Source organism: Netta rufina, assembly GCF_964035555.1.
Source record: "Netta rufina genome assembly, chromosome: 3".
Taxonomy (NCBI): domain Eukaryota; kingdom Metazoa; phylum Chordata; class Aves; order Anseriformes; family Anatidae; genus Netta; species Netta rufina.
The window spans coordinates 68,341,221-68,365,317 of NC_140125.1; the positions used below are offsets into that span (position 1 = coordinate 68,341,221).

At 40.9% G+C, this 24,097-nt stretch overlaps 1 protein-coding gene across 2 annotated transcripts; it reads right to left on the reverse strand.

Annotated features, from left to right (window-relative positions):
* Positions 1-676: 676 nt before the first annotated feature.
* Positions 677-17,356, reverse strand: CCNC (cyclin C). Of its 2 annotated transcripts, XM_084285100.1 has the most exons (12): positions 17,283-17,356; positions 16,849-16,955; positions 12,981-13,065; positions 12,675-12,744; positions 11,156-11,207; positions 8,405-8,460; positions 7,094-7,129; positions 5,837-5,928; positions 5,076-5,143; positions 4,672-4,751; positions 2,612-2,730; positions 677-1,954 (listed from the first exon to the last, which is right to left on the reverse strand). In XM_084285100.1, exons 1-12 carry the CDS (start codon positions 17,312-17,314, stop codon positions 1,900-1,902), a joined length of 852 nt encoding a protein of 283 aa, XP_084141226.1. In that variant the 5' UTR covers positions 17,315-17,356; the 3' UTR covers positions 677-1,899. The 2 variants fall into 2 exon arrangements, with proteins under 2 accessions (XP_084141226.1, XP_084141227.1); XM_084285101.1 differs by lacking the exon at positions 17,283-17,356 and having other exon boundaries at positions 12,981-13,057; positions 16,849-16,938.
* Between the last annotated feature and the right edge of the window lie 6,741 nt (positions 17,357-24,097).

The following is a 24,097-nucleotide window of genomic DNA, read 5'->3' on the forward strand; positions in this document are numbered from 1 at the left end:
TCTCATTCATTGTTTCCTGTTTTGCAGCAACCAGTAACAAGCATCTGAGGAAAAGCATAAAACAGGACAATCATGTAGTGATACCATACCCAGGTTATTCTCATTTAAAGTGAGGGTGCTTGACACTTCCTTCGGGCTTCGCATGTGTCAGTGGATTTGGATCTTTTAGAGTGGTTCTGTCTTACAAACTCAAGCCCAAGTGTAGATGCTTTTTGCCTAGAGAAATTCACGTGTTCTTTAACTAGTTACCCTATGACGCTGTCACTGACTGGGTTTAAAAATTTAAGCCGGTTACATTTCTGTGTGACAGGTATGTCTAAAAGGGGTGGAATTAAATTTGTTCATGTCAGCATCATCTTTTTACAGCTTTCCTTCAACATCACGGTAAACATACAAATACACTTCAGTTATATATCAGTGAATGACCAGCCAATCACAGAGGAACATTATCTACAAAACCAGGATGTTGTTTATTTACAAAACCTGTACGTTGTTCAGTTTTTGTTTGTTTTATTTTGTTTTAAGGGATCTGTTTTTTGAACCAAGACACATCACAGAGCTAGGGTTTTCAAGAACTCCAATATTTTAAACCAGTGAAACGCGTTGCTTCAGGAAAAGAGAAGCTGGACAACAATGGTACTTCACTTTATTTTATTGTTCAATCTTTATACTTGGGCAAGTCGGCATTCTCATTCAAAATGAAGTTGTACAGAAATTATTTAGAAACAAAGTTACCTAAAAATCATGACATTTGATGTAGGCCAATTCCTGACTTCAGTGGGATATCTGCCTGAGTAAGGAACACAGGATATGGCCTTCGGTTTGAAAGGATTACATTTTCTCCAGCACACAGTTAACCAAGGAATCCCGTTTCAGTTATCCTAAAGAGTTGCTCCTAAAATCACAATTAAAATTAGCCAGTATGAAGTTCACCAAAAGCTTGATCCTCTTAAATAACCTCTATAATGAGCCACGTAAATTCACACTAACAGTGAAGGCAGACTAACAGTGTATATCTTTTGTACAAAAAAAATCCACAATAAAAAATAGCAATCATACCCAGATTTGTATTTGTTTGTAAAATATTCTAATTGTACTATACAGTACGTTTACTTGCAAAAAAAAAAAAAAAAGTATGTTGGTGGTTTTTGTTTTTTAATTCCTAACACTTGAAATGTTTAAGAAAACTGCAGAATCACTATACATATTGCACTTTTCTGGTAAGCTGGGCTACTAGGCTTCAAGGCAAAAACATCCAGACACATCTACTGAATAAAACAAGTATTTTTCTAACCCCCAAAAGGAACTGAATTTATTTCCTGCAGTTTTCATTAGAATTCTAACAACATTCTCTGCAGACTCTTCCAGGCTTTGTTTCTGAAGGACTGCTGTTTCACTTGTTACAGAATCCAGATTCATTTAAAAAATAAAAAAAAAAACCTCTAGGTAATGGATAGGTTTAACATACAGTGCACTATCTTCCTTCAGTCACCAACAAAATGAAGACAACACAGGTCATTAATATAGTTACACTTAGGTTTCAAGGTTACTGCCTCCTTAAAAAGAAAAGTTCACTTTAAAGGCAAGCTACAATTTTCTCAAAGCAAACAAAACCAGTAATGAACTATTTGTTTTGAGTGGATAGTGTTAATCTTTTTGCAGCTTGGTTTAAAATTTGATTCCTTACACTGAGAAATCTTAGTACGTTTACTCCAGCGTCAGAGAAAATGATACAGTTTTAAAGAAAAAGCTTTCAAAATGCTTGACACAAACAAGCTAGTTACTCTTCAAGTTCTTTGTAAAGATGTTACTAAAACCTTCTGTCCATTTCATGAACACAGGAAAGATCCCAGGATGTCTTGAGTCAAAGTGGTCCATGAAGAAATTCTTTGGAATGTCTTAAGATTGACTGTAACTAGAGTTCTGGCTACCATTTGGACCCTGTTCTCCTTCACTGTTAGGAAGACAAAAAAGGGGAAAAAAAGTCTTCAAAAAAGAAGTATCATATTGTATTTTTGCCTTTTTCAAATGAAAAAAATACAGTATTCTGAAGGCCTTTTGAAGGAAAATATAGACATATGCAAATAGAATAAGATACTCCGTGCAGCCTCACTAAAAATGCAAATATTATTCTAAGCATGCATAAATAACTTCAGCAGCTAGGTGTATCAGAACGTATTGAAATTACTACTCAAATACACTGAATTTATCTCCAAAATCAACATTTTACAGGTCATATTATGTAAGCTCATGCATAGGAATTTGCACGTGCAGATTCCTAATAGCGGTATTTAATCACAGTAATTAACTCTGGCAGCAAACAGGCGCTATTCCAAAGAATCAGGCCCCTCCACTGGGCCTCACAATGCTGTTTCCTTCATCTGCTAAGCTGTATTGATCACACTGTAATTACGTTACTGCTTTCCGTAAAACAACAAATATTCTGCTGTTATATTCTAGCTCTTGAACTGACTGTGTACTTGTAACAGAAAGGGCTGCATTGTAAAAGCATACACTATACCTCAAATTAAACATTTGAGCATGCTTAAGATCGTACTTCAGATTTTCTGTATGAAAGATACATTAAGTGCAGTACGTGGAAGTACAGTACCTGTTTGGAGGTGGTTTTGGTTTAGGCATTTTACTAAGAATAGAAGCCATCTCTTTCCTCTCATCAAAGTTCTTCCACTGCTCATACAGTTTCAGAATAACCCTGATTATTTCTAAAATCTGATTCGAAAGAAAACAGATTTTAAGGTCAGACACAATAGCGACTTTGTATTTATCACAGTCACTTTAAGTGTGCAGTTAATTAACTATGCCCCAGACTTAAATTAAGAAATGCAAATTTCATACCAGAAATAGGCCCGTCTCATGTATAACCCGGTCTGGCAATCAACCATTTCTGTAAATAGTTTTTGGTTTAACTGTGAATGGAAGCCTCAATGCTTTCACTCCCTCCCTCCCATTCCATTTTCCTCCCACTGTATTGACCACTTCTCCTGCCCCAAGAACTGAACTTTTTTTTTTTTTTTTTTGATTTGTTTTTACTGCTACAGCTTATACTTCATGCCACTGGGAAACTACGGACACCTGGCAGCACGACTGAAGCTGGATAAACACAGATTACCAATTAAGAATCTAATGACCATCAGTGTTCTATATGCATCAGAGGCACAGTGTAAATAAAAAAAGCAACAACATTGGTCTAAGTTCCTTACTTCCAAAAATAGAGCCAAGAAGTATCTAAATACTTTAAAATACGAATTACTGAGTTTTCATATTCTGTTTCTAGAAGCATAAATATTCTCTACCAGTGTGGAAGCTTTCTATCTACTGCACCCCAGCTATAGTAATTTCCTACTAAATTTCTAATGCGATATTCTACACAAAAGGTGGATATTTGGTTCATGATTTGTTTCACCATTCACTAAATTAACAGAGTAGACTTTCTTCTTTCTAATTCATGGAGTTTAATTAAATGCTAGATCACTATCTATCCTTGAAAGAAAAGTTACAGTTAAACTCAGACCTCTTAGCTAAGAGGTCCATGGTGTGTTAATGTTAAAAAATAAATATAAATAAAATCAAGCTTAGATTGTATCACTGGTATGAGGACAGTGACATTTAAACATTCAAACATGTTCAACAGCAAGCTTATGTAACCTCATCTGTCAAATATAGGTAGTTTCTCCTGTGCTGCCAATCTATTATCACTCTGCTTTTGCAGGCATGACAGTGTAATTCAGAGATCTTGATTCAGCATAGCATCCACACTGCTTAAATTTGAAGATGCATTCTGGAATACAAATACAATTCCAGGATATCATCAGTGGGATCAAGTATAATACTGAGGGCACAGAGGGTCCTTATCTGAAATACTCTATTCCATTTGGGGCACTCAGATTCAAAAAATGTAAACTCAGACTGAAAAAGATGTGCAGAATGACACGTTGTGATAAGGGGAATGAGTATGAGTATAGCTTGCTTGCCTGAGCTAAACAAAGGTTACAGAGGGATAAATGCACTCAGGAAGTCAACTGAAGACAAAAGGAACTAGTTAAGTTGAAGAATATTATTGGTATCAGCGTAACTGCCTGCACCTAAAAGTCTAATAAATTTATGAAGTGGATTATTTGACATGGAATTTGCAGTAGCAGGAAAATCATCTGAATTATCTTGGCTTGCCCTTGTTTAACGTTGACTGAAGTCATAGTCCTTGTCATCCTGGAAGTGTCAAGAATGTTTTATATATCCATCAATAGGGAGCAATTAAGAACTACATGTAGGCAAGATGCTGAAAGGTGAATCAGAAAATTACACACATTAGAATTTTAAAATTAGAGTATCATTCAAGGTTGAATGATAAAAACTACGAAATCTGCTTTTTCTGGAAAAAAAAAAAGCATGGGATATTGGTTTTATATTTCAGTCTGAGAAATGTCACCAGCAGCAGCACTTTGTCATTATGCAGCATTTTAGTCTTGGCTTTCAGGGCAGGGTGATAACCGAATGGCCTGACCTCTTTTCTCTCCTACCTAATTTCAACAGTGCGTAACGTGATCGCTGAATGAAGTTCAAGTCAGTATCACACGTATGCAAGACAGGTTTATAACCAAGGCTAACATATCTGGTCAGTCCCTAACAGGTGGCAGGAGGTAAAAAGAGTACCTTTTCCATATCCACGGATAGCTCAGCAAACCATTGCCTTGCATCCTTCTGCTGGACAACACAGGCCACATGTAGGCAAGCTGCAAAGATCAGGTGACATGGATATAGAACAAAAATCCACTCTCAATACATTTAGAAACATTGTATGTCAGGCAAAATACTATGGAGTTCAGCGTTCTTCATTTCCTTTGCAAACAACCTCATCCAGTTTTCAACATAGAACACTCCGGATTAATTATCCAATTTTTCTTCAAGAGTTTCTAAGTTGCAAGACTATACTGTCACTACTGTATGAAACACAGACTGGTGAAGCTTATGAAGGCATTCTAACGAATACTTGTTATGGGACAGTGTACAGAAGGCATCCATTTAAACAAGACGGGGATATTGCTTGTGTTACTTACCTAGAGCTATCATGAAAGGAGGGTACAGCAGACAAAGATCAGTTCTATATGTGTCATTCACTATCCTCCTGTGCAAAACAGAGCAAAAATTCACCTTTAGACTATGAGATTCATAAACTTATCAGTTTTAAAATGTTTCGTCCATTTCCCAAATTGTAGGAACAGTAAGTCCGCAGGGCAAAATAGAGCAGCTGAGATCTCTCCCCTTGTAGAAATCTAATAGACTAATTGTTTTCCTTGTAGTCACAGCAGAAGTTTATTTGGAAGCAGTATGTTATAGCATCACAAATATCATTCTGCAGAGGGTGTTCACCTATACCATAAAATAATTATTCCCATTTCACAAATAAGCGAGTTAAGGCAAACATAAAGGCAGTATTTTTTATCGACTATCTGTATTTGAGAAACAAAGTATTTAAGGAGTTCTGCTTAACCTAGTTGAGAAACAACTTACTACTTCTACCAAAAGCAGATGTTAGCAGAAAGAGAAGTTGTCTACTCATAGTCATCATTCAAAAGCATAAAAAACTGTGCTGTTAGAGCTAGTCTAATAATAAAAAACTAGACCATTTCAATTGAATACCATTAGAGAGAGTTAAGAGACAACAAGGACAATAATTTAATCCAGTAACATATACCTGCGTAAATTAAATAGGGTACTCTGTAATATTAAGCCTGCTTAACCACCTCTGAGGCATAACTGTTAAACACTTGTTTTCTTGCTGAAAGGAGGCACTATTATTAATCAGTGTCTGCATTACCATGCAAGAGGTAGCAGCATGTCTTCTTGGCCCATATCTTGCACATATTGGAGCAAAGGTCTATATGGATGATACACTATCAAACAGCAGTCCTAGGAAAAATATCAGTGGGATAAAAGTTAGATTACAACGCAGAGCATGTTGTCAGCTCGCATTAGAAGCATTTGATTCACAAATCAATTACTGATTTTTTGAAGTAGCATTATGACACCTAACCCTGCTATAATGAGGGCACTGCTCTCTCTAGAATACCATTATATAGCATGGTTGCCAGTCTGTCAATGTCTTTTCCCCAAGAGACACAGAAAGCCACATCTGCAGCACAGTGAAACCTCATTTGCTTACAAACCCGTAATTCCCACTTGGAAATAAAAAATGCTGCCAGAAAACAGTCTGTCACTAAATACCATACATGGAAAGCATGCCAAAATAATTGACACTGGTTTGGAAAGAGGAAAAAAATCCAGGGCCCTGAAATCTCTCTTTTCCAGGCCCAGGTTGATGTATACAACAAGGAATAACTCACTGAAAGAAGTCAACTGCATGGATATTACAGGGAAAAGCTGAGCACTGAGAGACAGTCATTACAGATACTATATAATGCATAGCATACTGGAAAAATAAGTTAATTCCCAAAATGTAACTTTCTGTAAATGCAGTTACTCATGGTAAAACTCCAATATACAAAACACAAGAGCTCCTGCCATGTGTACCAGGGATATCTAAACCTAAGCAGGATATCTAAAAAGAGGTTACAAAATCAGTAGACATTCAACACAGCAGGAATACAACTCTATGTTCTTGACTGGTCATTCATCTGAGCAAGTAAAGACACCAATATCCTACTCTCCATTTTAGGATTTTGTAACGTACTGTTACCTCTCTTTAAAAACAAACAAACAAACACAGCCCTGGAAAAATACCTTAGGGTTTACTCTTCCCAGTAGTGCTCCAGACACAGAGATATACATGCGCCCCGTCCCCACTGCTCCCACAGTCTGCATTATTTCTGCATTGAAGTTTGCATTGCTCAACAAACTGTTGAGAACGCCCTCACTCAGCCCAGATGACAGCACACTAATTATGGCATGCTGCTGAAAATGTACATGCTAGATCTCCATGAACTTCATACTAAAATCGGTGTGAAAAAAAAAAAAGACGACAGCACAATACATATTCCATAGCACAAAATTCAAAACATTTTAAATACATAAAGAGTAAACTGAGGTGGCAGTAAAAACAGAAAACCTCACCTACCATTAATTCTAAGAGATAGAATTCACATTCTAGTATCTGCAAGAAAGTAACATCACAATTAAACAGTAGCATGTTTCAGACAGCAGAATGAATTAATAGCATCCAGCTGAACAACACAAATGCACAGGAATTCTCAACACATGTATTTTCAACACTCCTGACTGCATTTCATAGGAAACTACAAAACCAAGCAAAAACCAAACTACTATCGGGCATTGCCTTACCACCATTATAAATGAACCCCAATCATAATAGCAATGCCTTTGAACCATTTGGATCAAGTTTACTATCAAAGACTACTTTATTGGCAGTACTCATCTGAGATCTGTTTTAAGAAGAAAGCAGAAAATTGTTCCCAGTTTATAAGCACTTAAAAGAAATACAGAAGTCCTTGCCTAGAATTAGAGCTTTTTCAGCATGCAACTAACATGGCAAATCACCTTTTCATGTACTTTCATATTTAATTACATATGAAATATTCTGTACAATTGTAGCTATTTAAGAAAGACTCTCTTTTTCCATAGAGAAAGTAACAGATTAATCATATCGAAATAAAGACTCAACTCTTCATGCTACAGGAAAAGTACTCCAAAATATATTTTCATTTGACTTTATCTTAAGTGCTTGTGATAAAATTGCACTGCTGTTTTACAGGTATTTTATATTCTGATATATAATTTGGCAAAAAGCAAAATCACAAAAAAGTAGCACTTGTCATAGTCAACCTAAAGAACAGTTAGATGCATTTACTTTGAAAATACTAGAGCATAAAGCAATACCGGTTTCAAGAAATAGTCTACAAAATTCCTTAGCATTGAAACTGAGAATGCCTTGAAAACCACTAGTAAATTTAAATTTTAATTAATAAATAAAAATTATTTTTCAAAAGCCATTATATTTTATAGGCAAGAATAAAACTGTAGGCCAACTGCTCTTACGTGTGCGCTTCGAAGCACCCCAGGTGCAAGAACTATTTATCTTCCCTGGAGCAACATATTTGTAAACAAGATGATTAAAAAAAGTTAAATCTCTTATTATCATACCACATAAAAATTGGTATTTTAGTCACTCAGTCACTTTACTTCTCTTTATAGCATTCCTTTCACACATTTAAGGAAAGGAGGTTATACAATATTTATTAGTCTTTAAATTACCTATTCTAATAATTAATTTTGGTTAGATTATGAGTTACCTGACATACCAGTGTGAAAATATTTCCTTCCTAGAATTTAAAAGGATAGCATTTCCTCCTAACAATTACTTGCCTTTTAATTTATTTTGATTAAGTTATAGTTTGTAGAGAATACTTACATGGTTCATCCTATAAGGAAACTCCTTCGGAAAGGCATACGAAAACCTAGTTTTCACTACAGTAAAAAGAAACCATTATGTTAAAAGTGATGCAATTAATACTTTTACTAATTTGTCATTGTACTAATTAATCTACACAGTGCCCTTTGAATCCAGCTGGCAGCAAAACTGCTTGCAGCATGAAAATGTTTGGTTTTAAAAGAGAAAAGTTAAGTTGTAAGATTTAAGATCCTGAAAGGGCAAGAGAAATACACCTCAAACCCACTTTTTCCCCAAGTACTTAGCCAGACACTTGTCTAATGCTCTGGGCACAATTAAATCTTCTGGACTCTAGCCGTATGGGTGGGTACCTAACTTCCTGCAAGTTATCATTCGCAGAGCTGCCTACCTACCCATGTCACTCCAATCTAGAGACCGTTTTAGGATCTCACTCCCAAGACTAAACCCAAATGGAATTGTCATGGATTTTTTAGATAGACTTGATCCTTCAGCATGAAACATTTTAAATCATATAATGAAGACTTGGGAAAGCAAGATGGGAAATCTGGGTGGGAAGGAGCCCAGCCAAGAGATCTTGTACACACATACTTGTAAAGATGTTGGATATGCAAAAACAAGGCTCAAATTAAAAGCAAGAAGTCAATTCACCACAATGCAAATATATGTCCAAGGGACTAGATTATCAGATTTTTCAAGGGTGTTTCTCTCCTTGAGTTTTCGCACTTAAAAGCATCTACTTAGACACATGATACAATCCAAGATGCTCTTGTCTTCAAGAGGACATTCAAATATATCTTCACTTTTCTAGTTTATGATGATCCCTGATATAGATACTTAATTATCCTTGTGCATTTTACAAGGAGAACAGGTATTCAGAGCACCATTAAGAATTACGTTAAGCAGCAAAAGAGTGATCTGAAATTAAATTGCCGAGCAAAGGAAACTTAAATATCCTTGAAGATGTGGATTTGAGATTTCTACAAGTGAAATGTGCAAAAACTATTTTAAGTCCCCATTCTCCAAAGAAAAACAGGTAACATCAAACATTTGCAGTACCGTGCACTTACAGGATGTTAACGGCAGACAGTCAATTATGAACTAATACTACTGCTGGAAAATCCATATGCAACTCACTTGGATAAAAAGCATTCAACATTTAGACCTGTGGTGGACTTTGCTAAAATACTTGCTCTAGGACAGTAAGGTTAGGCTGCTGGTTGGAAATTTTAATTATTTCAAGACAGAGAAGAATGCATAAGATATTCTTCTTGAGAAGCATGCAAACTAAAGAAATGCATAGTAAAAAAACAAATTGAGGGGAAAGCATGGAAACAAAACATTTGTTTCCAGAAAACACGCTGGAGACAACCACATGGAATTGTCCTTTTAGTCACCCGTGGAAATGCATAGAAAAGCTTTTGAAGAGTTTGCAAGAAACCAATCTGAAGTATTTTCCTTACAGAGGAAGCCCGTGGTACCATTTCCAACTTTTCTACCTAAAAACAATCTGACCACTACTATGCTAGTCAGTTTGTACTGCTATTTTCCTTTTACTTGTCACATCTCATCTTTTTTCTCCTTTTGTATTGAGACCTCCAAAAAAATGGATGTGTGCTGATAAAGCATCTCAGGTACAGGGAGACCAGGTAGATTAAAAGACACATAAATGCTAGGAGAAAACCCATTGTTTTTTGTCCCCACTTCCATCCTTGGGGCACACAGGGATTTCTACCTCTGAAGGAAGAACGACGAGGGTAATCTTCTGTGGGATTCCAAGCCTTGGGATTTTCAGAAATAGCACGGCTGAAGAGTAGAAGTCAAAGCAAAATCGACTGCTGCAGATTTGCCAAAATCCATCTAAGCTTCTAATTCGTGTACTGAAACAGCCACACAGATTTGTGCTTTGAGATCCTTCCACTGTAAAAATAGCATTTTCATTGCTAAATCCAGTACTGGTCTTGGTCAAGCTGGCACTGAAGATGTGTTTCAGTTCCTGGTGGTGGAATTGTCATACAGCCAGCCCCATGGACTGATCCACTTAATGCATGCGGAAGCTACAGATGCAGCCAGTCACCTGTCCCCTCAGCAGCTAAGAGTGATGTTGAAAGCACTGACCTACATTTTGAAGAGCACAGTGACAAACAGCCTACTGAGAGCAGCTGGACCTTCTGGGTCAAATTACTGCATTTAATTAGGAAAGCCATCACTTTAAGAACTCGATGGATGAGATGCAAGTTACAGGAACTGGGAAATACAAGGCAGGTGGGAAAGACCGAAAATGAAGTAACTACAGTATGATTTTATTGCATTTTAACTTTGTGAACAATATTTAGGTTTTAAAATGTACACTTAGAAATAAGTATCATGTACTAAAACTGATTTTATGATGGTTAAAAAGGATTTAAAGTGTTAGAAGGTGTGGAGTCTAGTAAAAATTCTGCAGAGGTATTTCCATGGAAACATACCCGTTATAAAGACCTAGGTTTCCAATTCTATCTTTGAGCAGTTCAGAAATCAATTTACTACCTGAGACTGCTAAGAAATAGTTTAATTTCATTATTTTGTTTTTATTTATGCTTGTTACAAGCTCCAAACAGAAGCAACCAAAGCTAAGAAAGAAAGGAGCCTTCTGATTCTGTATTTAAAACCAGAAGTTATTTATGCTAAATAGCTTTAACTGGCTCCTTGCAGTCAACATGTAACCACCCATGACTTAATAAACACAGTACAATGAAAATCACTAATACTTACATACAGAAGTAGCAGCAGAGATCAACCTTGTATTTGAAACAACACCAAACTCCTGAAGAAAAAGAATGGTAAATGAGGTGAACCACCAAAAATACCACTTATTCACATTGTTATCAAATGAAAATAATGGCCTTCTTTATGCAGTACTATATTTTTCCCCACCCCTTTCTCATTCTTCCCCTTTTTTCTTTTTCTTTTTAAAGGTTAACAGGGTAAATTACATGATCTTACTTAAAGAGTTTTTTTCCATTTATTACTTCGTTGTTTGAGTTACGAAGAATGAGGAAAATAAACATTTATAAAAGGTACTAAAGCCAGAGTACCTGAAGATTAGTTTGGTAACATCCTACATATAAAATAGACAAGGGAGCTTCTATAACATGTGCCTTTTTTCCCATCCCACGTTGAGAGAAAATCATGTTTATAAACCTGTCGTTTTCTACCTTTTTGATTACATTTCCATGAAACCTCAGCTTCTCCACAGAGGGTCTCAGCAAGCCAAAAACAATAAAAATCTATTTAAAGCTTTCTTTCAGAGATGTGCACAGCAGAATCATTACCTCTACAGCTGGCCTCTGAATCTGCAGAAGCCTTAGCCTAAGGAAGGCTACACTTATCTTCTTGTACTTATTCTAAAATGCAAGGTAAATCTCTATATATACATAATGTCTGCATTGCACTTTTCTTAAAGGCTTAATTAACAGGCTGGTTAAAAAAAAAAAAACAAACGTTCTCCAATATTCTGTGTCTTTCTCCTTTCCTTTATCTCTTCCAAACACTGGAAGGTATCACAGTATTTGTACAGACTGCAGCATCACATATGAACATCAGTTCAGTAGGACTATTTCTACGTATTTAAGTTCCTCTCATGAAATTCACGAATGCTAACGTATCATAGACTTGCTCTTTTTTGTCCTATCACGCAGACACTTCTCAAACTCCTGAAAAATGTCTTCCATTACAGAAAAGGAAGAACAGGGTCTAGCTGATGCTAACTTTTGGCCACCTTTAAAGTGGACTTTCTAACGGTGGAGGATTGAGGCCTTCTTACCACTATCCTAACAAGTCAGTTCCTTCCCAAAGATCGCATATGAGCTACAACATGCTTTCAATTAAAAAGATAATTAGGAAAAAGTATCTAATTCTTTTTAAACTTTGAGTAAACAAATAAGGAAAAACACACCAGAAAGGAGACACTCAAGCAAAACTAAACAATTTAAGATATAGTCCATGTAAATATGTAAACAGACATTTAAAATACTCAAAACATTCTTTAAAATCTTCAGAGGCCCTTCAGTGATAGTAATTCAGATAAAATTGAGAAAGATCAAATACTAAATAATATGACTGAAGGGCTTCTGTCTCCTTTTCCTGAACCGCTATAGAAATCCATCCAAAAAAAAAAGTTTCAACCCACAAAGCATGAGGAATGACAAAAAAAAATTTTTTTAAGTCCTAAACGTTTTTTCACTCTTATACATCACATAATTTTACATTAAAAAATTATAATACTTCATACCTCTACTTTGGATGCCAAAAACACACACGTAGGAGCCATTAATACTGGATCTATACTTTTTAGGGAATATCTGAAATGTTATAACAAAATTATAATATGTTGTTTCACACACGTAGAACGATTAATCTATTAAGAGCACCACACTTCCTTTTGAAAAGCAGAGCTTAAGTTAACTTTTATTAGCATAAAAGCTTTACACCATCCAGAAAACAACAGTGGCACTGTTTTTAATACAGAATTTAAAAGGGTGCCAAAATGTGCCTAACAAATGTTTTATTCTCGTACCATCATAATAAACAGTCCTACCTGGCATAGAATCTCTTGAAGTAGACTGTAGCAGTGGCAATAACTTGTTGTCTTAATTTAAGATGTTCACCTAAAGCCTGGATAACTTAAAGAAATAAAATAAAATGAACAGAAGCTTGAATTGAGTTTTTACAACAAATTGACACTGAATAGCAAAGGATCTCAAAACACAGGTAGTGCTGGGGACTCTAAGGAGCAGCAGCACAGCCTTCTCCTTCAGTTCAGATACACCACTCCAGGGAGAAAACACGTTGCTGTAAACCTACAGACCTGGAGGTGAAGAAGTGCTGCTGCATCTTGAGGCTTGCGGGCACCTTAAAAGAGGGGATGGTTACTTGACTTCATCATGTACAAAGTGAGCATGAACTTTAGGAAGATGACAACACAAACCTCAAAGGGTCAAGTCTGGGTTTTCCATTTTATAGCAAAAGAAACCCAAATGCTTGAAATCTAACTCTATGGCTTTTCTGGGCCATGCAAAATGGATGTGTTTTTTTTAAACAACTAAAGCTGCCAACACAAACATGGTCATTAAATTTGGCAGAGGCAGCAGGTGTTAAAGAAATGACATATTTAGTCCAGGGAGAGGGGGTGGGAGACCAGAGGATGCAGTCAGCTGCTCCATCACAGTGGTCCTCTGCCAGTTGGCCAAGAAACAACCCTGGTGTCATCTGTGCAGGTAGCTCTTGTTTGGCCTCCCAGGCAAAGGAAAGGTGCCAAGCACATTAGATGCATCAAGCTGGGATTAAGAGCAGGGGTTGGATATAGAGAGTGACAGAGTGAAACATAAGGTTGTTACTTGGTATTTTTCCCATACTTCTTCACAGCCATTATCCTGAGCAAGGCTCGGTTGGCTGTGTTAAGACTCCCTCTTATTTTCCTCCCTCGTCTGGAATGTCCAAAATGATCATTTAATATACACGTAACTATAAGTATACATTTATGTATATATATATATACACACATACACTTTTATATATATAAAAATAAAAGTGTATATACACTTAAGTGTATATTCAGCAATACCAAGGCAGCAGCCATTGATGTGAAAAGCAAACAATTCTATTACCAGTAACTGCTAAACACTTAGTCTCCACTTAAGTATACAAGAATTTCTAAAGGTCCAGCTTCTTTCCCATCCCCTCCTCCTTGGGAATAGCCAGGGTACACACCACACTCCCTTTTAATGAACATCTTAAAAACACGCAAACACAAAGCTGGCTGGAAAACAAATCAACGTAGGAGAAAGTCATCCTGACCAACACTGATGACTGACAACATAGGGTTTTGTTTTTTTTTTTTAAACACAGAAAAGTAACTAATTTGTCACCCACTATGATTACTGAAAGCCTTGTTAAGTCCCTTTCCATGTCATATCACTCTTTTCCTAAAGATAAAGACTGCCAAATTGGGACCAGCTTGCCAGTAACTGTAGGACTCACAGGCAACACTGCCAGAAAGGAGGTCAAGTCCAGAACAGAGTGCCTGCACAAGCATTAAAATATCTATCAGTGTATCTTGGGGGGTTTGAAAGATTTTTTTCTCTTTGATTTGATGATGGGGCTAAAAAGCTGTCCTAATATTAAGGCATCAGAAAAATCCAAATATCAAGCGAAACAGAATTTTCCAAATATGTTTCTCACTCCCATGGGATTTTCAGGAGCAGATAGGCCATCTGCTGTCAGAGAAAAATCAAGTGAGGTTTAGGGAAATCAAATGGACAAAAGCCTAGAGAGACTTAATGAAATGGAAGCTTTTATATGCTGGGAAAAATTCCAATACTCGCAATTCATTTTTGAAATATTTTTAAAGGAGCTGTTGGGTTATTTATTCCCTTATGTTTACAAAATAAGTAGTTTCAGGTTGCTGTGTTTTTTTGTTTTGTTTTAAGTAAAAAAAAAAAAATGTTGTTCCAAATCCAAATGTCTTGAGTGTCCTATGACACAAACTTCACAGCTTCTGCACTAAACCAGAAAGAGAAATTGATTAATATGCTTTTCAACCAAAGACTCAATTAAAACCTCAGTGATCCAAAGACAGAAGTGGACATTAATCTCTCTTTTCTGAACTATTGTAGAAGATTATAGTTTTCGCTCTTGACAGTTTTAACAGCCACACTATCACTTGCCAATCTACAGCAATTGTTTCCAAATAGGGAAGCAGCAGGAAACTGCCTCTCTCTGGGTAACTTTCCAGTTGCTTTGGGGAACAACTGACCATCTCATGGGGAAGAAATCTTGAACACTACAACTCATACCATTGCTCATAGCCATACCCAGACAATGTAGGGCATGGAAGAAGCTCTATACATCCAAAGCAGAGCCCCTGATTCAGAGGCAGGTGAAGAGATACAACACATATTGAGGGCTCCAATGCAGCAAATGCTGTATGAGCTCTCACCAGTACAGAGCAGCCCCGGACTGTTTTCTCCATGCAGGTGCCTCTCATTACCATAGAAAAGATGTTGCTCCAGCACCACTCTTCCCTACAGGGCCTGCTGTGTTCACACACATGCAGAGGAGACAGCAGCAGACCCATTCTCCAGCTACCATAGGTCTTGAACCCTTCCTTCAGGGCAGGAAAGGAATGCCAAAGAAAAAAAAAAAAAAGACCCTGAGAACCACAAACTGAATCCAACTTATCTACTTTGTAAACCTTTGTTTACTCCAGAAAAATGTTAAAATGAAACATAAGAGGCCTGTTTCATAATTAATACTAGTGAAAATTAACACAGAAATAGTTTTAAAAATATCAGCATCCCAATTTTTCTTTTTGCACTAGGAAGCTATGACACTTTGTTTTAACCTCAAGGAGTTTTATGAACTTATCAAACAGATATATCATTGCTAGCTTGACTTGCTGTTCCTGTATAAGCATACACAGGTGTGTCAACAGCAATCAGATTTGCAGCATACTCAATTTAAAACAGCTAACCTAAGAGAGACGTTATCATAAGTATCTTTCAGTTACAGTTCTAGTACAGACAAAACATCCTGCAGTGGCCTTGACAAAGTCACTTCACTTTTCTGTCTCAAACATGTCTGACCAGATAGATGAAAAAATAAGCGTTACTTTAAAGGACTGCTATGTAAAATATTTAAATAGCTGCCTGCAAACAAATTACTGCTTTGCAACATCCTCCTCTTAGGGAGCCTTTTTCTTTTTAAATACCGAACAATTGCACAGGAAAGAGTTTAAGTGCCTGTGTAATCTGATATGATCCAATGCAGCATTCATTTGTTTAAATGCTTTGCAGGATCAAGTCTTAGATAACCTCACAGACAAGCCCTAAACTCTTTGGGAGAACAGGCTGTAGACAACTTTGCGCAATCTGCCAGCCACCCACTGCTGGGAACTGGTCGCAAGGCAAGACACGGGCTGTGGTGTGGGTTTCAAAGAACATAACCAAACACTGGTAACAAGCTTTTAGACCGTGTTGTTTAAGAGGACAGCTCACATCAGCTAAAATACTCACCACATCCTCAGAACCCACCAAAAGCTCAAGGAGCACAGTATTACTGCTTGTCGCTGAGCCTTTAATATACTAGTTGAGCAGTTTCTGCTTGCTTCCCTTTCCTTCTGCTTTTTTTGGTAAGAACCTCTTGAAAATAAGAAAACGTACCATGTTTTGTCCTACCACAGGTTCAAACATTATGTATGTAGCCAGTTTGACTTCAAGTTCTTCTAAAATTAAGTTAGTACAACTGCCTGAACAGCTTTGTCAACGGTCCAGCTCTTTGTTAAAGCGTGCTGGGGAAATATATGTAAAACAATAAAGAAACCCACACTCTCTAAATGAAAAGTGGCATTTAGACATGGCAGATAACATATAAGCACACGGCAGAAACGAAAATAAAAACAATTTTACCATTAGTAAAAAATATCTGTAGCTTCCAATATTCTTCTTCAGTCAGAAACTTCAAGTCTTTTTGGCGTTCCTTCAGTAGATCTTGCTTATCCAAAATCCATTGTAAACTAGAGGGAGGGAAAACACTTTCAATAAGCCTTTATGAACACTACACCGAGCGTCTCCTGCACTGACTGTGCCTCGGCACCAAAGGGGTAGCAGCCTCCAGGCAAACCAGACCTCAGGGTGCTCACTGCGAGACACGGCGACACAGCCCAACACCCACAGCGACACAAACACCGCCCGGGACAAGCCCACCTCCCCCTGAGGACAAAACCACCGCACCCTCAGGGCGCCCCGGGTCCCCCCAGACCCCATAACCCCCCCCCCCCCCCCCCCCAAAGCCCCGGTCCCGGCAATGAATGGAGGAGGCGCCCCCGACCCGCGGCACCCACTAGTGCGAGCTCTGCCAGAAGTTGCCGGCCATGAGGAGCCGTGGGGAGGCGCCCGGCCCCGCGCTGCCCCAGCCCCGGCCCCAGCCCCGGCCCCGCCGCCTCCACCGCCGCCGGCCCCAGGAAGGAGGCGGCCGCCGCCGCCACCGCCCCGTGCCCGTCGCCGCCGCCGCCGCCGGGCGGCAACACGCGGCGCTGCGAAGCGTTCCCCCCGCTCGCAGGTTCCGCCCGGCGGGGCCGAGCGAGGCCGGGCAGGGCCGGGCCGTCCCCCGCCGAGCTCCGGGAGCGGAGCGGAGGGAGCGGTCCCGAGCCCCGGGGCGCCCCTCGGCCCGCAGCGCGCTGCCCCCGTCCCGCGCCGTGCCCGTGAACGGGGGGCGGGTGGTGGGAGAGCGCCGAAGCCACTGTTTGGAGATCAATAAAGAAGTAATAAAGTAATAAAGAAGTAATATGCCCCCATGTCCCGTCTGTCCCCATGGCCTCAGGGCTTGGCTATGAGCTGGGTTCTCCTCATCTGGGAAAGGCTCTGGGACAACTTCACTGTAAGGATCAGGCCCCAAGTCCTTTGTCCCTTCCCTTTCACACTGTTTCCTTTCACCTCCTGACAGGGACAAGGACAAGGCTGTGGGTGCCCTCAGGGCCTGGCATGTGGGGCAGGTGCCCCATGAGGCAATGTGGACGCAGTAAAAGGGACCTCTTCGTTTCACGAAATGTAATGTTGCGCCCCAATGTATTTGCAATATACCTGCTTTCTGAATCTGCAAAATGAAAGCTGACCTAGTCACCCCTAATGGGAACCCTAATGTGACAGAACCTAGATCCAGTATTTTGGGTGTTATTTCCTTCCTCACCCAATACACATGTATGCCCACGCTGCCATACACACCTGAGCGAATGTACTAATTCCTCCCCCAAGCCCGAGCGTCAGGGCTGAGTGTGGGTGCAAGGGGGAAGGATGCCTGGACACAAGACAGACAGACAGCAGCTGGAAGCAGCCATGGGAGACCATGGGAGAACCCCCATGGCCTCCTCAAACCACCATGACCCCCCCCGCGGAGGGGTTGTCCCCATGCCCACAAAAGTCATCAGAGTTTCCACCAGCAGTCATGGTGACAGCAAGAGGCACCAATATGACAGAGCCTCAGCAAGGTGGAGTAACTCCTGTTTTGTCCTGCTGGGAAGACTGTGTTTGGTGCTAATGGCTGTAAAGACCTGTCAGCACATGAAAACTATTTTTGCATGGTCTGACAGAACTTATTTGTTCAAAAATGTATGCATGCCTTGGCTGTCCACATACCCAAAGGGTTCTCCTCATAGTGAACTTGCTCACTCCATCTTCATTCACCACCTCAAACATCTCCTTCAGCTTCAGGAACCTGATCTGAGCAACTGTTTGCAGAGCCATGGGTAAACATTGCTGCAAGGTAACCCACAGCACCATCACCTATCATCAGGAAACGGCTTCATTCAAGAGAACCTAGGAGCTTTCTACATATTCATTGAGAACATAATAAATGCAGTTTTGTGTATTTTTGGAAAATTAATATATATATGTATATGTGTATATATGTTTCTATTTGGCATCGTGTTAAGCAAAGATGAGCCTGGAGGTACACAGATGTATATACAAATACATATATAAAACCTGTATCTGTTTGTGTAGAGGAATCTGAATGCTGTCTTCATTCTGTCACAGTAGAGATACTCCATGAATGCCCTTTCTGCCCCAGCAGCACGCTTTGTCTGAGCATTACATTGGAACTGTCAGGGGCTGGGTACTGGGAGCAGTAAACCAAGAACTGAGTAGCAGGAACTGTGAGAAGCACCTACTGGTTGTCCTCAGACTGACCAAGTACCCCTGAAAGGCATTTCAGGTCCAGTCCTACAGCACTGTGCAGTGATCTGCTGCTACTGATGGGATAGCTAAGATGCTGGAGTTGTATAAAGAGCTATGAAGTGAAGAAGATGCATGAGAGAAGATGGACACAGTGGTGTTTCCAAATTCTGGGCTTCACTGGGGAAGGAGACACACTTCTTGACTTGTTAGAGAGTCCAGGTTTGATACATTAATAATATGTAGGAATGTGAGGTGAGGGGTGAGGAAGGGAAGTAAGAATTTGCAAACCTTCTCTTTGCAGAGCAAGGAGACATGGTGAAAGCTGAAGATTGAGTTCTGTGGGATTTCTGTGGAGGATCTCTGACCTGACATTGCTCTCAGAAAAACCATCCAGACATTGAAGAACCTGCTGAGCACATGCAAATGCAAAGGAGAAATTCCTTATTTCATTATTTCAGTGTCACAGCTACAATGAGGGGAACCAGATTGCCAGTATGCACCTTTTGATCGCAGCCCCTCTTGCCTCCCAAAGCTGCATCACACCCTGCTAGTGCAGCACCCAGGAGACAGCACAGAGAGATAAGCCACTGCACAAAAGAGTGTTATCGCTTTGCTCAGCACAATAGAGAACCAGAATTGCAGTGGATCTCATGCTACTGCTTATCATGTCAAGCAAGGATCTCTGTTTCACCATTCTTCTCTACCTGCCCGGTTGCCTTTTACTCACTCTGCTTCGATACCTGTGTTTTGCTACCTCATGCTGGTGATTTGTGCTTCTGCATGCTGCAGTGTTGCAGGAAATAAATAGTAGGGACTGGGCGGGAGACTTAGGATAGCTATGATAAATATTGCTGCTACACTTCACCCAGGGCATAGGGGACAGCTCTGCTTGCCCTGCACCTGGCTCTGGAGGGGCTATATAGCACTGCAGGAACAGGAGTACTTGGCACTGCAGGATCACGTCAGCCCTTCTCACAGACTTTCCTTTTCTCAGTAGGACAAACCTTGCATTGCTTGACCCCATTTCACAGCACGCCGGCACGGAGCTATGGAGGATCCTGCCCAACAGACCCAGAGAGCAGCAAAACCCCCCTAGGATACCCATTTACCCCCTCAGCCACCCTTCTGCTGCCCTACAAAGAGACACCCTGCTGTGCTGGAGAGCCTCCTTCAGTGTGGCACCCAGGGGGCTTCCAGTGCTTTAGGGGGGTCCTTCCCAGTCCTACCCCCAAAGGGGTGAGGGCTCCTCTTGACTGGGGCGTGCTGGGGATGCCCACTGTCAGCTAGGAGTCCTGTGGCTGCTTTGGAGCCGTGGGGCCATGTTACGTGGTGTGGGGGCGATTGACAGACGTGTACGGCTCTCCGTGTTTCTTGGAGGATGCAGATGCTGCTGCGGCTCCATCTCCCTGGAGGCCCAGCCAGGAGGTGCATTCCTGGGCAGGGGCATCATGAGGGGCAGGCAGGGCAGTGCTTTTTCCCTTGACATTGCTTTGCAGCCTTTCTCTTCCAGGAGCTGTGCCGAGCATCACATTATTTACCATGTCCTCTCTGTGTGTTTCTGTCAATGCAGGAAAACGAAGATTTCGTGAAACAGATGTGCAGTGCTGCTGTGTGTGCTGATGTCTCCTGCTCAGCCCTGGACCTGGCTGCTGCTCTGAGGGACAGTCAGATGTAGGATGAAAAAAATCGCAGCCAAGAACCTGCAGGTAAAATTATACTTCATCCTATCTGTGAGATGAAATTATCTGTCAGCTCTTGCTGATCTCTTCCCTCTCTGCCCCCCTAATAAAACCCATCACAAACATATTGAATATACTAACTAGTCCATCACTAGATATAAATATACACGGGATAGTTGGATAGACTCTTTTTTTTTTTTTTTTTTTTTTTTTTTTTTTTTTTTTTTTTTTTTTACAAAATAAGTGCTTCTTCCAATCCAGATGTTATAAATAGCATAAAAATGGGTGAAGGATGAAGCACATTCTGTTTCTTTTCATAGGTCCTCCAGAATAACACATACAACATTTCCTTTAGCCCTTTCCCTCAGTTGTACACAAAAAATAGTCACCAATACTCCCGTGTTTTTCTGCATGTTTACATATTCATCTAATAGCTGAAAACAGTATGTATCTTCTCGCAGATCTGACAATAAGCATTCGTGCTTGCCCTCTTCTGTTTAATATCCCCTCAGGAAACGAATGAGTGGTACGAAACCAGATTTCCTGACTTTAATCAAGCTTCCATGAAACATGCCGAGAATGTGAGACATTTCAGAGAAGGAGAGGGGAACTGCAAAAGAAGTGTAAGTGGAATTGAAAACCGCTTCCAGCTTATGTTATGTCACTTCTAATGGAAGCCTTTGTTATGATTTCACCAAGTTAGGTAATGTGACAGTTGTCTGATATTTTTTTTCCAATAGCGGTGGTCTTTTAGGCTATGTTTTGCAATGAGGGAGGTGGACTCGAGCAGTGGTGACTGGAAGTGACCCCATGTCAAACCGGTAGTAAGTATCCACAAATCATGTTCATATATATGAAGTAAAAATACAGCTGCTCAGTAATATTTGAACATAAGGGTCTTGTTTTTCTTGATCAACAATTTTAGGGGCAAGTGATTTGTATTGGAGATTTTTTTTTTTAATTATATGAAGTGCCCTCACCCCCAACACACACACACAGGAACCTTGCAAAGGCAACTGTTTAGTATTTTGTGTGGAAGGCATTCAGGACGAATTCAGTAGGTGAGGAAAAGAGATCAGTTTACAACACGAGGATAAATAACAAGAGACAGAGATGTGATTAAAACTATCAGCTTTATTGCGACTGCTCCTTGATCACGTTGCTATTTCAGCCATCTCCTTCCGACCTGCACTTAAAGTCATTTAATAAAACAAACCAAAACGGCATCCCCAAAGGGTAGCCTGGTATTTCAGAGGGTTTTCATTTCTGGGTCACGGAGGCTCCGCCGTTTAACCCCACCTCCTCCCAGCTCAGCACACTTCGGGAAGCACGGGGAGCACCCCTCAGCCTGCTGCTCCTTTGGTGTTTGGGGTGCGGGGCTCTCCTCGCACCGGAGCCCCCGGCCGGCCACCGGCTGTCCCTTCGCTGCCACCGGGCTCACGTTCCCTGCTGGAAACGACGGGTTCCCGGCGTGAAAGCCCTCTGGGAAGGGGGATTTCGAGGCTCACCCCCAAACCGGCTCCTCCATTCCCCGGAGAATGGGGCCCTGCTGGGAAGGGAGGGCCGGATCCTGCGCACGTCCGAGAGCTGCTAAAGCTGACACGGGCTGGGGGAAAGCTTTTTCTGAGTCTGCACACCCGATTTTGGCTTCTAACACCTCGGGACACGGGGTTAAGCATGGGTTTAGTAGTGACAAATCACCGCGGTCGGGCAGAGGGACCCATGCGGCAGGCACGGCGACTGTGAAACAGGTGACACGGAGCTATCGGGATGCGGGCACTCCGAGAGCCGCTTCATTCACACCCGGTTTTAAGAAGGGTTCACTGTGCCAATGATTTAAAGAGCTCAGTTTATTAAAAACACACCGCCACCCGAAAATAAAAAATGAAAAAAGCCGAGAAAGGAATAGTCAGAGAAAAAGAATATTTTTCCTGCTAGTTTTGGAAGAGAGAATCCCTCTATGTGTGTGCCCGTATTTTTCCGTGTGAGAGGGAAACTTTGAGGTTAATCCACCGTCTTCTTCTAAACGCACATTTGAATATTTACACTTCAAGGCGCTGACACTGGGGAAGATGAGGGCAGTGGTCCACGGGCGATCAGGCAAAAAAAATCTGAATAATTTTATTTAGATTTCATTCTAATAGCACAAACAATGAATAGGAAAAAAAAAAAAAAAAGGCATTAAATCCGCGGATTGTAACGAAAAAATGGTTTCCGACAGATAACACCTACAAGTTTCTTCGGTTTCATAACTACGAAGCTGTGGGAACTGATGCACATTTCAGCATCGGAATACACAGTGTCGAAAGGAAGAGGTGCACTTCGTGATGTACTTTAAAATAAATCCTAGCGTGGGTTTAACCTCTGTTATTCAGTAGGTACTTCCGAATATCTTTACTGGGTTAAAAAAATAAATAAAAATTAAATAAATAAAAGGAAGGAAGGAAGAAAAAAAGAAGGAAAAAAAAAAAAAAGAAGTCAAGTCATTTGAAACAGGAACCAGGGGCAGACCTTTCAGTTTGTCAGATTCATTAATTAGAGAGCTGCTTATACTAGAAGAAGATGCGTTTTCTTCCCCTGCCTTCCACCAACAATTTCACCACGAGGGGATGTTTACCAGAGTGTAATGAACAGTTTCTGATGGCTGGATTTTTTTTGCTAAAGTTCTATTTATTTTTTTTTTCCTGCTGATAGTCGTGGCTTGGAAAGCAGAAAATGACGAAGCCCTTTAGAGCATTAGAGGCGCTCATTAAGGAGTCAGCTCCCTTGCAGCCCTTTCTCCTCCTCCCCGGCAGAGCCTCTCCCTTTCCCCATTTACATCGTTACCAGCCAGCTCTGCCTCGCTCTCTGGTGCCACTGCACACAGACCTCTTCCTTCCAGCACCCACCCTTTTCCCAGCCCTCTCCCTCCCGTGCCAGCGATGCATTTCCCCGGCTCCCCCACAAAAAAAACGAGCCCAGGATTTGGGGGGGGAGCCGGGCAGGTGGAGCCACCGGCATTCCCATCCCCTCCCCGGAGGTGCTGGGGCACCCCGCAGCGAGCATCCCTCCCCTTGCCCCTACCCCCGCCGGCTCCCCGGTTATTCTGGGGACGAGATCGGGCCCCCAGCCCCCCGGGGACCCCCTGAAGCCCCCCCGGGGAGGCCGGGAGCCGGTGCCGCAGCCCCCCGGGAACCACCAGCCCGGCCCCTCGGTCTCCTCCGGCTGTCCCCGCAGTGTCGCCGCGCCTCGCTCCTCCCGGAGGAGCGTCCAGGCGGGTGGAAGTCTGAGCACAATGAGACCTGAGAATTTCTGTCACTCTCTGC

Coding starts and splice junctions, on each gene's coding strand:
- CCNC (XM_084285100.1), bottom strand. CDS start 17,314: ATGGCCGGCAACTTCTGGCAGAGCTCGCACTA. Junction 7,130..8,404: donor TTCCTTATAGGATGAACCAT/GTAAGTATTCTC, acceptor ACTTTCTTGCAG/ATACTAGAATGTGAATTCTA. Junction 4,752..5,075: donor TCCTTTCATGATAGCTCTAG/GTAAGTAACACA, acceptor TGATCTTTGCAG/CTTGCCTACATGTGGCCTGT.